Genomic DNA, 16,566 nt, shown 5'->3' on the forward strand with positions numbered 1-16,566 from the left:
GACCTTCTAGAACTAACACCAAAAAAAGATGTCCTTTTCATCATAGGGGATTGGATTGCAAAAGTAGGAAGTCAGGAGATACCTGGAGTAACATGAAAGTTTCTCCTTGGAATACAGAATGAAGCAGGGCAAAAGCTAACAGAGTTTTGTCAAGAGAACATGCTGGTCACAAAGACACCTTTTTCCAACAACACAAGAGAAGGCTCTACATATGAACACCACCAGGTGGTCTATAGCAAAATCAGATTGATATTTTTTGCAGCTGAAAATGGAGATGCTCTTGACAGTCAGCAAAAATAAGACCTGGAGCTGACTGTGGCTCAGATCATGAGCTCCTTATTGCAAAATTAAGGCTTAAATTGAAGAAAGTAGGGAAAATCACTAGGCCTTTCAGGTATGACCTTAATCAAATCCCTTATTATACAGTAGAGGTGATGAATAGATTCAAGAGATTAGATCTGGTAGAGTGTGGCTGAAGAACTACGGACAGAGGTCTGTAATATACAGGAGGCAGTGACCAAAACCATCCCCAAGAAAAAGAAATGCAGGAAGGCAAAGTGGTTGCTTGAGGAGGCTTTACAAATAGCTGAGAAGAAAGGCAAGGGAGAAAGGGGAAGATATACCCAACTGAATGCAGAGTTCTAGAGAATAGCAACGAGGGATAAGAAGGCCTTCTTAAATGAACAATGCAAAGATATACAGGAAAACATAGAATGGGATAGACTAGAGATCTCTTAAAAAATTGGAGATAACATGGGAACATTTCGTGTAAGGATGGGCACAATAAAGAACGGAAATGGTAAGGACCTGACAGAAGCAGAAGAGATTAAGAAGAGGTGGCAAGAATACACAGAAGAACTGTACAACAAGGTCTTAATGACCCGGATAACCACAATGATGTGTTCACTCACCTAGAGCCCCAGATATCCTGGAGTGTGAAGTCAAGTGGGCCTTAGGAAGTATCACTACAAACAAAGCTAGTGGAGGTGATGGAATTCCAACTCGGCTATTTAAAGTCCTAAAATAGGATAATGTTGTTAAAGTGCTGCACTCAGTATGTAAGCGAATTTGGAAAATTTAGCAGTGGCCACAGGACTGGAAAAGATCAATCTTCATTCTAATCTCAAAGAAAGGCAATGTGAAAAAATGTTCAAATTACTTCACAGTTGCACTCATTTCATATGCTATTAAGGTTATGTTCAAAATCCTTCTAGCTAGGGTTCAGCAGTACGTGAACCAAGAAGTTCCAGATGTACAAGCTGAAATTAGAAAAGGCAGAGAAATTAGAGATCAAATTGCCAACATTTGTTGAATCACAGAGAAATCAAGGGAATTCCAAGAAAACATTTACTTCTGCTTTATTAACTATTCTAAACTGTAGTTTGTTATGAATCACAACAAGTAGTAGAAAATTCTTAAAGAGATGGACCACCTTACCTGCCTCTGGGCTTTCCTGATGGCTCAATGGGATCCACCTGCAGTTCAGGAGACCCAGGTTCGATACCTGGGTTGGGAGGATACCCTGGAGGAGGGAATGGCAACCCACTCTAGTATTCTTGCCTGGAGAATTCCATGGACAGAGGATCGTGATGGGCTAAAGTCCAAAGGATCACAAAAGTGATGGACACGACTTAGCAGCTAACACTCACTTAGTACCTGTCTGCTGAGAAATCAATATGCGGGTCAGGAAGCAATAGTTAGGATCAGACATGGAAAAACTGACGGTTCAAAATTGGGAAAGGAATACATCAAGACTTGCTTATTTAACTTATATGCAAAGTTCATCATGTAAAATGCCGGGCAGAATGAAGCACAAGGTGGAATCAAGATCACCAGGAGAAATAATGACAACCTTAGATATGCAGGTGATACCACTCTAATGGACGAAAGTAAAGAGGAAGTAACACTGGAGAAGGGAAAGGCAAAAAGACAGCACACTGAAAGATGAACTCCCCAGCTCGGTAGGTGCCCAATATGCTACTTGAGATCAGTGGAAAAATAACTCTAGAAAGAAAGAAGAGATGGAGCCAAAGCAAAACAAATACACAGTTGTGGATGTGACTAGTGATAGAAGTAAAGTCCAGTGCTGTAAAGCAATATTGCATAGGAATCTGGAATGTTGGGTCCATGAATCAAGGCAAATTGGAAGTGGTCAGGCAGGAGATGGCAAGAGTAAACATCAACATTTTAGGAATCAGTGAACTAAAATGGACTGGAATGGGTGAATTTAACTCAGATGAACATTATATCTACTAGTGTGGGCAGGAATCCCTTAGAAGAAATGGAGTAGCCATCATGGTCAAGAAAAGAGTCTGAAATGCAGTAGTTGAATACAAAAACGACAGAATGATCTCTGTTCGTTTCCACAGCAAACCATTAAGTATCACAGTAATCCAAGTCTGTGCCCTGACCAGTATTGCTGAAGAAGCTGAAGTTGAATGGCACTATGAAGACCTACATGACCTTCTAGAACTAACACGCAAAAATGTCCTTTTCATTATAGGGGACTGGAATGCAAAAGTAGGAAGTCAACAGATATCTGGAGTAACAGGCAGATTTGGCCTTGGAGCACGGAATGAAGCAGGGCAAAGGCTAACAGAGATTTGCCAAGAGAACACACTGGTCATAGCACGCACCCTCTTCCAACAACACAAGAGACGATTCTACACATAGACATCACCAGATGGTCAATTCTGAAATCAAACTGATTATATTCTTTGCAGCCAAAGATGGAGAAGCTCTATATAGTCAGCAAAAACAAGACCAGGAGCTGACTGTGGCTCAGATCATGAACTCCTTGTTGCCAAATTCAGACTCAAATTGAAGAAAGTAGGGAAAACCACTAAACCATTCAGGTATGACCTAAATCAGATCCCTTACGATTATATAGTGAAAGTGAGAAGTAGATTCAAGGGATTAGATCTGATAGAGTGACTGGTGAACTATTTATGGAAATTCATGGCATTTAGGTGGCGGTGATCAAGACCATCCCCAAGAAAAAGAAATGCAAAAAGGCAAAATGATTCTCTGAGGAGGTCTTACAAATAGCTGAGAAAAGAAGAGAAGCTAAAGGCCAGGGAGAAAAGGAAAGATAAGAAAGCCTTCCTCTGTGATCAGTGCAGAGAAGCAGAGGAAAACAATAGAATGGGAAAGACTAGAGATCTCACCTTGTTTATTTAACTTATATTCAGAGTTCCTCATGCAAAAAGCCAGGCTGGATGACTCACAAGCTGGAATCAAGAATGCCAGGAGAAATAACAACATCAGATATGCAGGTGATACCACTCTAATGGAGGAAAGTTTACTTTCCTCCATTAGGTAAAGTGAAAGTGTTAGTTGCTCAGTTGTGTCCATCACTTTTGTGACCTCCCCCCATGCCATGGACTATAGCCTATCAGGCTTCTATGTCTATGGAATTCTCTGGGCACAAATCTGTTGTGGATTACAACAAACTGTGGGAAATTCTTACAGAGATGAGAATACCAGACCACCTGACCTGCCTCCTGAGAAACCTATGTGCAGGTCAAGAAACAACAGGTAGAACTGGACATGGAACAACAGACTGGTTCCAGATCAGGAAAGGAGTTCATCAAGGATGTATATTGTCACTCTGCTTATTTAACTTATATGCAGAGTACATCATGTGAAATGCCAGGCTGGATGAAACAGAAGCTGGAATCAAGATTGCCGGGAGAAATACCAATAACCTCAGATATGCAGATGACACCACCCTTATAACAGAAAGCAAAGAAGAACTAAAAAGCCTCCTGATGTAACTGAAGAGGAGAGTGAAAAAGTTGTCTTAAAACTCAACATTCAGAAAACTAAGATCATGGCATCCAGTCCTATCACTTCATGGCAAATAGATGGGGACACATGGAGACAGTGACAGACTTTATTTTCTTGGGCCTCAACATCACTGCAGATGGTGACTGCAGCCATGAAGTTAAAAGATGCTTGCTCCTTGGAAGAAAAGTTGTGACCTACCTAGACAGCATATTAAAATGCAGAGACATTACTCTGCCGACAAAGATCCGTCTAGTCAAAGCAATGGTTTTCTAGTAGTCATGTATGGATGTGAGAGTTGGACTATAAAGAAAGCTGATGCTTTTGAACTGTGATGTTGAAAAAGACTCTTGAGAGTCCCTTGGACTGCAAGGAGATCCAACCAGTCAATCCTAAAGGAAATCAGTCCTGAATGTTCATTGGAAGGACTGATGCTGAAGCTGAAACTCCAATACTTTGGCCACCTGATGAGAAGAACTGACTCATTGGAAAAGATCCTGATGCTGGGAAAGATTGAAGGCAGGAGGAGAAGGGATGACAGAGGATGAGAAGATTGGATGTCATCACCGACTCCTTGGACATGAGTTTGAATAAGCTCTGGGAGTTGGTGATGAATAGGGAAGCCTGGCGTATTGCAGTCCATGGGGTCGCAAAGAATCAGAAATGACTGAGTGACTGAACTGAAAGAGGAACTAAAGAGCCTGTTGATGAATGTAAAAGAGGAGAGTGAGAAAGCTGGCTTAAAAGTCAACATTCAAAAAACAGATCATGGCGTCCAGTCCCATCATTTCATGGCAACTTGACGGAGAAAAGTGGAAGCACTGACAAATTTTATTTTCTTTGGCTCCAAAATCACTGTGGACAGTGACTGCAGCCATAAAATTAAAAGATGCTTGCTCCTTGGAAAGAAAGCAATAACACACCTAGATAGTGTATTAAAAAGCAGAGACATCACTTTGCTGACAAAGGTCCGTATAATCAGAGCTATGGTTTTTCCAGTTGTCATGTACAGATATGAGTGTTAAACCATAAAGAAGGCTGAGCACCAAAGAAGTAATGCTTTTCAACTGTGGTGTTGGAGAAGACTCTTGAGAGTCCCTTGTACTGCAAGGAATATCAAACTAGTCAGCCCTTAAGGATATCAGTCCTGACTATTCACTGGAAGGACTGATGCTGAGGCTGAAACTCCAATACTTTGGCCACCTGAGGTGAAGAACTGACTCATTGGAAAAGACCCTGATGCTGGGGAAAATTGAGGGCAGGAGGAGAAGGGGACGACAGAAGATGAGATGGATATCATCACTGACATAATGGACATGAATTTGAGCAAACTCTGGGAGATAGTGAAGGAGGCTGGCATGCTGTAGTCCATGGGTTGCAAAAAGTTGGAGAGGTCCTGTCAACTGAACAACAGCAGCCCTCTCTTAAAACAGTAAGGGGTGCATTGCTAAAAATATTAGTAAATTGAAAACCTTGTTCTCTAGACCACAGTTGACAGTTCATAGTGAGATTCTCACATATATTTTTACTCATTATATCAATAGACCTATTTTAAACACTTAGGCTCCTTTGTGCATGGAATTTTCCAAGCAAGAATACTGGAGTAGGTTGCTATTTCCTACTCTAGGTGGTCTTCCCAGCCCAGCTATCAAACCCAAGTCTCTTTTGTCTCCTGTATCAGCAAGCAGGTGCCACATAGGAAGCCCCTATATCAGGTAGAGTCCTGAATTTAAAAAGATAAACCCTTTCCTTCAGAACCCAAAGACTCGTGAGAAAAAACAGACATATGAACAAGTAGAATACAGTGTGGTCAGTCTCAGAAATATACATGTAGTACTCTGGAAACTCGTAGAGAGGGGTTTTCAATTGGAGTAAACGGGATGGGAAGGTCTTCACAGAGGAAATCAGCACTGGACTTGAGTCTACCAGGCAGACCAGGACCAGAGGGATATTTGAGAGAGAGAGGGGTCAGTGTGTTTCACGTTGCTGTAAGGTGGGTGAGCTGTGCACACGCTGACACCCAGAGGACACGCAAGAAAGCAGCTCAGCGGGCCTTGTGAGTGAGGCTGGGCTACAGGGCCCTGTGGGCACCTCATGAGTTCACAGTGTAATGTCATCGGGGGATTGCTGATCAGGTTAGTGTCTTTTCTTCCTCTCCTGCTTTCCTTCCTTCCTTTCTGTTTTTCCTTTGCCATTCCCTTTGGTTTCCTCTTTTTTCCTTTGCCTGTAATTATACATTAAATGCCTAGATGTTCTTGGATGTTCTTTAGTCCTATTCTTGGTACTTAAGACATAGTTCATTGATAACTCTCATCCAAAGGTTTGTTTTTGAAGTTAACGTAACATTTTCCCTGAGGGGCCGAAATGACCCAGGGATAATAATTTAACAGTGCTCTCACTAAAAATATCAGTTCCACTAGAGGGAAAAAAATAATAAGCGGACACAGAGTAGACTGCTCTGCTTTTATAAACAAATTATAAGTAAAAGTAAATTGAATTCGTAAATTTCAGGTAGCCTCAAGGTTTGACCTTGTCTTTCTCCCAGTTAAAGAGTAGTGTTCTCTGATCTTCGGAGAAGGCAATGGCAAGCCACTCCAGTACTCTTGCCTAGAAAATCCCATGGATGGAGGAGCCTGGTAGGCTGCAGTCCGTGGGGTCGCTTAGGGTCAGACACGACTGAGCGACTTTACTTTCACTTTTCACTTTCACACATTGGAGAAGGAAATGGCAACCCACTCCAGTGTTCTTGCCTGGAGAATCCCAGGGAAGGGGGAGCCTGGTGGGCTTCCGTCTATGGGATCACACAGAGTCGGACACGACTGAAGTGACTTAGCAGCAGCAGCAGCTGTAAGATGGTACTTATATGCAGAGTACATCATGAGGAACACTGGGCTGGAAGAAGCACAAGCTGGAATCAAGATTGCCGGGAGAAATATCAATAACCTCAGATATACAGATGACACCACTCTTATGGCAGAAAGTGAAGAGGAACTAAAAAGCCTCTTGATGAAAGTGAAAGAGGAGAGTGAAAAAGTTGGCTTGAAGCTCAACATTCAGAAAACGAAGATCATGGCATCTGGTCCCATCACTTCATGGGAAATAGATAGGGAAACAGTGGAAACCGTGTCAGACTTTATTTTTTTGGGCTCCAAAATCACTGAGGATGCTGATTGCAGCCATGAAATTAAAAGACACTTACTCCTTGGAAGGAAAGTTATGACCAACCCAGATAGCATATTAAAAAGCAGAGACATTACTTTGCCAACCAAGGTCCGTCTAGTCAAGGCTATGGTTTTTCCAGTGGTCATGTATGGATGTGAGAGTTGGACTGTGAAGAAAGCTGAGTGCCGAAGAATTGATGCTTTTGAACTGTGGTGTTGGAGAAGACTCTTGAGAGTCCCTTGGACTGCTGGACTGGTTGGAGAGTCCCTTGGACTGCTGGACTGGTTGGAGAGTCCCTTGGACTGCTGGATTGGTTGGATCTCCAACCAGTCCATTCTAAAGGAGATTAGTCCTGGGTGTTCATTGGAAGGACTGATGCCGAAGCTGAAATTCCAATACTTTGGCCACCTCATGTGAAGAGTTGACTCACTGGAAAAGACCCTAATGCTGGGAGGGATTGGGGGCAGGAGGAAAAGGGAACGACAGAGAATGAGATGGCTGGATGGCATCACTGACTTGATGGACATGGGTTTGAGTGAACTCCAGGAGTTGGGGATGGACAGGGAGGCCTGGCGTGCTGTGATTCATGAAGTTGCAAAGAGTTGGACACGACTGAGCAACTGAACTGAACTGAAGATGGTAATACAGACCCATATAGATATATGTGAAGAATGAAGTAATTCCTGTTAATTCTTTACAGTTCTCCTAGTATCTAAAGAAAACATACAGTTAATCTATGATCTTTGACATGGTTATTTAACTTGTCTCTTAGGTTATAACTCGAAATGAACTCATGCTGGAAGAGACTAGAAATACGATTACAGTTCCAGCCTCTTTCATGTTGAGGATGTTGGCTTCACTGAACCATATTCGAGCTGGTAAGAACTGTCAGTGTGCTGTTAAAATCATTATTATATTTGAAAAAACATTATTTAGGATCGATGCATGAGAAGAGTTGACTCACTGGAAAAGACTCTGATGCTGGGAAGGATTGGGGGGCGGGAGGAGAAGGGGACAACAGAGAATGAGATGGCTGGATGGCATCACCGACTCGATGGACATGAGTTTGAGTGAACTCCGGGAGTTGGTGATGGACAGGGTGGCCTGGCGTGCTGTGATTCATGGAGTCTCTAAGAGTCGGACACGACTGAGCGACTGAACTGAACTGAAAGGGATTTATATTCAAGGGGGAAAAAAGGGATTTTCCTGACAGTCCAGTGGCTAGCACTTGCACTTCCACTGCAGGGGGCAGGGGTTCGATACCTGGTTGGGAAACTTAAGATCCCACATGCTGCATGATGCAGCCAAAAAATAAATTACAAAATCAAGACCAACTTTTTTTGGCCTTAACTTTTTAACTTTTTTATTTTCCTAACACAAGAAGTTTATTTCTTGCTGGCATTAGGTCCTCTCAGACTACAGCTTAACTTTTGAACTGAGTGGTATGAATTCTTGATCTTAGTACAGTAATTTATATCCCCGTGAGCCAACTTTATTGAACTGTCATAATGAAAAATGACATCACTTCAAAACTTTTATCAGCTATGGTTTTCTTCTTAGAGTGGAATATCATACCATAAACCTTAAGATATGTTATAGTAAGTACCTTTTAATGATACATTTGGCCAAAATCAATCACAGCCCAGACAAAAATAAATATATTACTACAAAGATTTGAATCAATAGCTCAATGTATTTTCCAAATTTTTGTTTGTTTTAGATGATAAACCATGGGGTTCAGTGCTTCAGATACAAAACTTCACATTACAATTAATTCCATTATGTTACAACTAATTTTCAAGAAGGAATAACCTGTGTTCATAACAATAGAAAGTATCCAGTATCCATTATAAACAAAATGTTTATCACTTCACTGATAACACCAATTTCTTTATATGTTGAGTATTGTTTAATAACAACAGCCATGTATAGAGTACCTTTAATGAATCAGGCACCATACCAATCATTTCACAAATTTATCCTCAGCTAGCTCCAGCCCTCTATAGTAGATTATTTTTAATAACTCACTGCAGGTCACACAACTTATAAACGGTAAAGCCTGATTTTGAAACTAGCTTCCAAGCACTTACTCCCCTTTTACCTACAAATTTCAGTTGCAGGAACATATCAAGTCATGAATGAGACATGCAGTCCTCTGGATAACCAGATTTCAGACTGCTTTTCTAGTCCACTCTTTCCTTCTCTGTCCTATCCATTCTCTGTGCTGCTGCTGCTGAGTCGCTTCAGTCGTGTCCGACTCTGTGCGACCCCATAGACGGCAGCCCACCAGGCTCCCCTGTCCCTGGGATTCTCCAGGCAAGAACACTGGAGTGGGTTGCCAGTTCCTTCTCCATCCCCTCTGGCCCTCTCTAAATCTGCGGGTACCTCAAACTCTTTCCTGCCTCGGAATCTTTACAGTCATGCTGTCCCCTTCCACCCTCACTCTTTGTTAGGATAACTTCTGTCCTGGGTTCGATCCCTGGGTTGGGAAGATCCTCTGGAGAAGGGATGGCCTTGAGAATTCCATTGACAGAAGAACCTGGTGAGCTACAGTCCATGGGGTCACAAGAGTCAGACACGACTGAGTGACTTTCACTGTCACCTTTCTGTTTCAAACCTTCAGGTGTATATAAATGGCAGATTGCATATCATTTCCTCAGAGAGTGGGGAAGGGAGACATAAGGATTCCTGGCAGAAGAAAAGAGGATATAGCATTTGTCTTAAGTCCTAGAACAGATTGTGGTACATCTAAGAATTGACAGAAGCTCCTTATGTCTGTAATTAAAGGAGCTGGAAAGAAAACCCTCCAATTGTCAATATTAACTATTGCAAGGAAAGAATAAAAATTTCAAAGGGTCAAAGCAAAACAAAAAATAAACCTAAAATGAAAACAGAAAATGTTTTCAGTCCAACAGCATTTTATCGTAGTACTTCTTTTGGCCCCCATATTATTCACTGTGACATCTTTTGATCTGTTTTCTTCAATAAGAATCAGTAACTCTTAAAATTCACTTGACTTCAGATTTGAGGAGTCACCATTTTATAGAACAGGAAAAACATTTACTGATTATGATAACTAAATTTGCTTGTTCATATAAAGAGTTTATCTGGTGAATGGCTCTTTCTGAGTTTGCCTATAGGAAACTGTTTCTCCTTGCATTTGTGCAAGAATGTATTTTAAGTGGGTGCTGATGTATCAGTGGTTTGTTAACTCAGTTATTACTATCCTTCCTTGATTTTAGAATTAGATGCTTATAATATAAAGGTTCCCTTTCTGCTATTGTTTTTTTTTGCCAGCAACCAAAGGGAGACGCTTTGCAGTTGGCTTAGTCAACCTGACTCCCCCTCTTGTTTCTCATGAGTAGAATCCTTGATAGGAAAAGGTGACCAGGAGTTGATACTTCTGCTGCTTTTATTCTTAAGGTATCTAGTTATTTGATGTACGTTTCCTTCATTGTCCTGTATTCCAAGTACAATGATGTGTGCTTTAAATCTCCTTTTCAAAACTACAAATACCTGGTTCCTACGCACTAAAGATCTTGATTCATTTTATCTGAATAGGATTTGAGCTTCTGCGTTTTAAAAAAGCACCCAAAATTTTCTCATGAATGCTGTACTAAAGGCTTTTAGTTTAGGCAACTTCTTGAGAGATAAATGCAGTTCTGAGATTCCTAGAAGCTTTGACAGGCTTTGGAGAGATGGTGTGTGAACCATTCCGAACTCTTCTAGAATATGTTACAATCTACTCAGTTTACTCCCCTCTTTAAAATTCTCCTGTGCCTCCCCATGCTCTTAGGATAAAGTCCAAAATGTTAAAATGGTTTATAAAACCCTGAAGCATTCGTTCATACCTCTGGAACACTGCAGATGTAGATTTAGATAGCCATACCTGTAGAGCTAACATCACGCTGAAGGTATAGGCACTTACCCATTCATGTACAAATTCACTCCATCCATTAGGGTAGCTTTACTCCAGAACACATTCCATATTCATCTGTCTTGGTCTCCCCACTTCTGCTCTCGCCTTCGTATAGTCTGATTTCCACAGCAGTCAGAGGAGGCTTTTTTAAAATGTGGGTCAGTAAGTTCAGTCAGTCAGTCAGTTGTGTCTGACTCTTTGCAACCCCACGGACTGCAGCATGCCAGGCTTCCCTGTCCATCACCAATTCCTGGAGCTTACTCAGATTCATGTCCATTGAGTTAGTGATGCAATCCAACCATCTCATCCTCTGTCATCCCCTTCTCCTTCTGCCATCAGTCTTTCCCAGCATCAGGGTCTTTTCCAATGAGTCAGTTCTTCCCATCAGGTGGCCAAAGTATTGGAGTTTCAGCTTCAGCATCAGTACTTCCAAGGAATATTCAGGACTGATTTCTTTTAGGATGGACTGCTTTGATCTCCTTGCAGTCCAAGGGACTCTCAAGAGTCCTCACCAGCACCGCAGTTCAAAAGCATCAATTCTTCGGCACTCAGCTTTCTTTATAGTCCAACTCTCACATCCATACATGACTACTAGAAAAACCATAGCTTTGACTAGATGGACCTTTGTCGGCAGAGTAATGTCTCTGTGTTTTATTGTGCAGTCTAGGTTGGTCATAGCTTTTCTTCCAAGGAGCAGGCATCTTTTAATTTCATGGCTGCAGTCACCGTCTGCAGTGATGTTGGAGCCCAAGAAAATAAAGTCTGTCACTGTTTCCCTTGTTTCCCCATCTGTTTGCCATGAAGTGATGGGACTGGATGCCGTGATCTTAGTTTTCTGAATGTTGAGTTTTAAGTCAGCTTTTTCACTCTCCTCTTTCACTTACATCAAGAGGCTCTTTAGTTCTTTGCTTTCTGCTGTAAGGGTGGTGTCATCTGCATATCTGAGGTTATTGGTATTTCTCCCAGCAATCTTGATTCCAGCTTGTGCTTCATCCAGCCCAGCATTTCTCATGATGTACTGTGCATTTAAATTAAGCAGGATGACAGTATACATCTTTGACATACTCCTTTCCTGATTTGGAACCAGTCTGTTGTACCATGTCCAGTTCTCCCTGTTGCTTCTTGACCTGTATACAGATTTCTCAAGAGGCAGGTCAGGTGGTTTGGTGTTCCTATCTTTCTAAGAATTTTCCACAGTTTGTTGTGATCCACAGTCAAAGGCTTTGGCATAGTCAATAAAGCACAAGTAGATGTTTTTCTGAAGCTCTCTTGCTTTTTCAATGATCCAATGAATATTGGAAGTTTGATCTCTGGTTCCTCTGCGTTTTCTAAATCCAGCTTGAACATCTGGAAGTTCATAGTTCACGTATGTTGAAGCCTGGATTAGAGAATTTTGAGCATTATTTTGCTGGCATGTGAGATGAGTGCAAATGTGCGGTAGTTTGAACATTCTTTGGCATTGCCTTTCTTTGGGATTGGAATGAAAACTGACTTTTTCCAGTTCTGTGGCCACTGCTGAGTTTTCCCAATTTGCTGGCATATTGAGTGCAGCACTTTTACAGCATCATCTTTTAGGATTTGAAATATCTCTACTGGAAGTCCATCACCTCCACTAGCTTTGTTCGTAGTGATGCTTCCTAAGGCCCCCTTGACTTCACACTCCAGGATGTCTGGGTCTAGGTGAGTGATCACAGCATCGTGGTTATCTGGGTCGTGAAGATCTTTTTTGTATAGTTCTTCTGTTGTTCTTGCCACCTCTTAATATCTTCTGCTTCAGTTATGTCCATACCATTTCTGTCCTTTATCGAGCCCATCTTTGCATGAAATGTTCCCTCGGTATCTCTAATTTTCTTGAAGAGCTCTCTAGTCTTTCCCGTTCTGTTGTTTTCCTCTATTTCTTTGCACTGATCACTGAGGAAGGCTCTTATCCCTCCTTGCTTGTGGGTTAGTAAACTTTTTCTTTAAATGGCCAGAGAGTAAGTAGGCTTTGTGGGCCATGTGTTTCTGTTGCAGCTGCTCATTTCTGACACTGTTGCAAAAGAGGCCGAAGGTAATATGTAGATCAAGGGCATGGGTGTGCCCTAATACTACTTTATTTACAGAAACAGGCTAAGGGAGGGTTTGCCCAGGGGCCATAGTTTGCTGACTCCCTTTTTTAAGAAGTACATTAGGTTATGTCACCCTTGCTTAAAATTCTCAGGGGCTTCCCACTGCTCATAAAATAAAACCTAGACTTCATACTCTGGTCTACAAGAGATAGACCTGCCAGCCACTGAGTCGGTTCGTTCATTTTCTGCTCGCTCACCACATTTTAGCCATAAGTGACTGCTTTCCTCCTCGGACTCATAAAGCTTATTAGCACATTTGGGACCTTTTTACTGGCCGTTTCTCTGCCTTTTAGGCAGCTTTGTTCGCCAGCGTCACTGATAATTGAACATACGATTGCGGCCTCAGCTCCAGTGTCACCCCCTTAGGAAAGTGTCCCCTAGTCACTCAGTGTGAAGTTGCCGAATGTGCACACCCTGTCTCATCCCTCACTCTCTGGTCATTGCGTTTCTCCTCAAGTACTTACTCTAACTTCATTCGTTGCCTTGTTACACAGATTAACGGAGAAAAATATATTATCTTGTTTTCTGTTTTTCTTTTCTAAAAAGTGAGTTCATTAAGACCAGAGACCTAGTTTGTCTTTTTCACATCTGGATAGCTAGTTCCTGGAACAACAGTGCCTAGCACATAATAGTTGCTTAGTATTTTTTTTGAATGAATATAGTATCAAATCTAGCTAACCAGGAGTACTGTATTGATTCTTTGTGGAATACAGGTTTCCTTCGGGTAATTGTTTTCATATCTCTGTTGTCCCCTCTCTCCAGCCCCAGCCAGCTTACTAATAGTAGCTCATATTTTTCCTGATCAAAAATAATTTCAGAAAGAAGTATTTCTAAAAGAGAATTAAAGGAGCCGTCCCACAAATGTAGCCCTTATTTACAATAGCAACTTGGTGGTGTTTTGCTTTTGAAAACAGTGGCTTTCTAAGTCATTATTTCTAGTTCTCATTTTAAAGAACACAGTGTTCTCAGTCCTCCTTGGCCTGTAATTGCCAGCCAGAGATTTGTGAAAGTGTTGAACTGCTTTGCAGTTTTATTACCTCAGTAGTACTCTGTGGACAAAAAGATTTTATTTAATTTTGTTCTTAAATTTGGGTTTATATTCTGAGAGAGATGACTCTGCAGAAGTTGTGTGAGAAAGATCTGAAAAAAGAACAGCCATTCTGCCCTCTTCCTCATTCCAGAAGCCACTGTCAGTTACTCTGTGACTATATAAGAGACCCTAGGCCCTCACTGGACTTGATGTTGCTTGCTTTAGACTTTGCAGATTTCTAATGTCTGCTGTAAACTCCGTGATTTGAAGGTTGTGACATTTCATCTTAACCCTCCATTTCCCCATCTTCATTCATAATGTGACAACCAAAAAGAACTGGGTCGTCCTGCACATTTTAAATATGCTGACGCTGTTTAAACATGTTCCAGTAATATGACCGGTATCTTACTTATGATACTGTAGGTAAGCAGAACAGCAAATTCATGTTTTGTTCTCTCCTATGAAAGTATATCACACAGTAAATACAGCATAATCTCTTTTATACTCACATCCCTTAGGTAACTTTTTATTGATCAGAAAGTCTTGCACTGTGTTTAGATTCCTTAGTGACTTGTGAAGATTTATTATAATCTTATTTTATCTTACAAATGTATATTGAACACTTTTATATTAATAACTAAAACTTGTATAACTCAGGTTACAAATCATATACACATATGTTATCTCCTTAGTTTGACACTGAAATGGAGTTGGTGTAGAGGGGAGTTAATCTTATTTGGCTAATTAAACACACATCCCTTCTGTATACTGGTGTTGACAATTTAGAATTCACTGGGAGTACTTAAGCCCCTGTGGTGAGATTCCATCTTCTCTTGGTGTTGAGAAGCCTGAATTATTTCCACTGTGTCTAACCTTTACCCCTCCCAGGTTGCCCTGGAGAAGTGTTGCTGTGATGGAAAGGGTTCCATCCCAGTGACAGTAGTGATTTGATACTGTTGCCTTCTTTATACACCCTATATCTTAGTAAAACTTATATTCATTTATTTGATAAACCTTCATTGGACCTCTTGTACTAGGCCCTGAGGATAAAAGAAAAAAATAACTCCTACCCTCCCAGGAGTCACAGTCTGCAAGAAGATGTGCAGACAGACTAGTACTGCAATTAGAATCATCATCATATGGTACGTGTAAAACATTCTGGAACCTGAAGGAAGGAGTTCAAGTTGAGTATCTGAGAAAGTCTGGGCAGAGTTTCACAAAGGGAAAAATAGTTGTATTGAGATGTGTAAGCATAACCTTTGTAGCTGAAGAACTAGGTGAAAGTGTCCGAAGCAGAGGGACAGCAAATGTAAATCATGGAACTTGAGAGGACATGCCATACTGGCTCACCAGGCTGTAATTGTACCCTCCCTTGAGTGTTCAACCTAGATAAGCTCCTTGAGGACAGAGAAGAGTCTGTGACTGTTTTGGTCACTACTGTATCCTGGAACATAGCAGATATTTAAGAAATATTTTTATAACCAGAAATATGTGTGTTGTGTGCTAAGTTGCTTCAGTTGTGTCCGACTCTGCAGCCTGCCAGGCTCCTCTGTCCATGGGATTCTCCAGGCAGATATACTGGAGTGGCTTGCCATTTCCCTCTCCAGGGGATCTTTCTGACTCAGAGATTGAACCCGGGTCTCCTGCATTGCAGACAGATTCTTTCCCATCTGAGCCAACTAGGGAATGATTCCCAGATTCTCTTGCACAGCTTCCCTCTCACTCCCTTTGTGACACCTGATATGACTCCTAGGAGCACAGTTTGAAATCATTGCAGTAGACCCCAGTAGATGGAGATCTTTAGGGTTTTTACTTTGTACGTTTTTCTCTTCAGAATTACATGAGTATTCTAAGTTAATAGGGCTGTGTTTCCTTTGTTCTTTGCCTCAAGGCAAAAATAACTTCTGCACATAACTGAGCTGATTTTTACATGATGATATTTTGAATTATACACATTTTAATCAGTTTTATTTAAGGCACTGACAGTTATTTTGATTGTAATACTAAAGGTTGTTTTTTTTTTGTCTTCCTGTGTTTTCCAGACCGGTTGGAGAGTGACAGATCAGAAGGCTCTGGTCAGGAGAATGAAAATGAGGATGAATAATCAACTCTTACTGGCAAGCACTTAGATGTTCTCAAATTTGTATAAGACATTTATTATATATATTTTTTCTTTACAGAGCTTTAGTGCAATTTTAAGGTTGTGGTTTTTTTGAGTTTTTCCCTTTTGGGGGGATAACCTAACATTGGTTTGGAATGATTGTGTGCATGAATTTGGGAGTATGTATAAAACAAAACTAGCAAAATGTTTTAAAAACTTTTTGCCATGTGTGAGGAGTGCCATGTGTGAGGAGTGCAAAGTGCAATATTTCCCCTAACCTTTCAGATGTGGGAGCTTGGATCAATGTTGAAGAGGAATTTTCATTATAGTGAAAATATTGGTTCAAAGAAATGTCTGTACTTGCCATTTGCATGTTTATTGCTTTCTAATTAAAAAAGTTGGTTGTTTTACGATATCCTGAATTTAATTTTATTCAATGCCTTGCTGTCTTGATCCATTT

General features: G+C 41.0%; 1 protein-coding gene across 6 annotated transcripts in view; it reads left to right on the forward strand.

Moving 5' to 3' along the window:
* Positions 1-16,521, forward strand: part of DCAF6 (DDB1 and CUL4 associated factor 6) — a 177,992-nt gene extending 161,471 nt beyond the window's left edge. For all 6 annotated transcript variants that reach the window (XM_055403951.2, XM_055403952.2, XM_055403953.2 and 3 more), the window contains 2 exons: positions 7,721-7,826; positions 16,048-16,521. In XM_055403951.2, coding sequence (XP_055259926.1) covers positions 7,721-7,826; positions 16,048-16,109 — 168 coding nt within the window. In that variant the 3' untranslated portion in view covers positions 16,110-16,521. The remainder of the gene's footprint in view (positions 1-7,720; positions 7,827-16,047) is intronic.
* The last annotated feature ends 45 nt before the right edge of the window (positions 16,522-16,566 follow it).

The sequence above is a fragment of the Moschus berezovskii genome, chromosome 4 (genome assembly GCF_049115385.1).
Source record: "Moschus berezovskii isolate FMDL1 chromosome 4, NW_MosBer_1.0, whole genome shotgun sequence".
NCBI lineage: Eukaryota > Metazoa > Chordata > Mammalia > Artiodactyla > Moschidae > Moschus > Moschus berezovskii.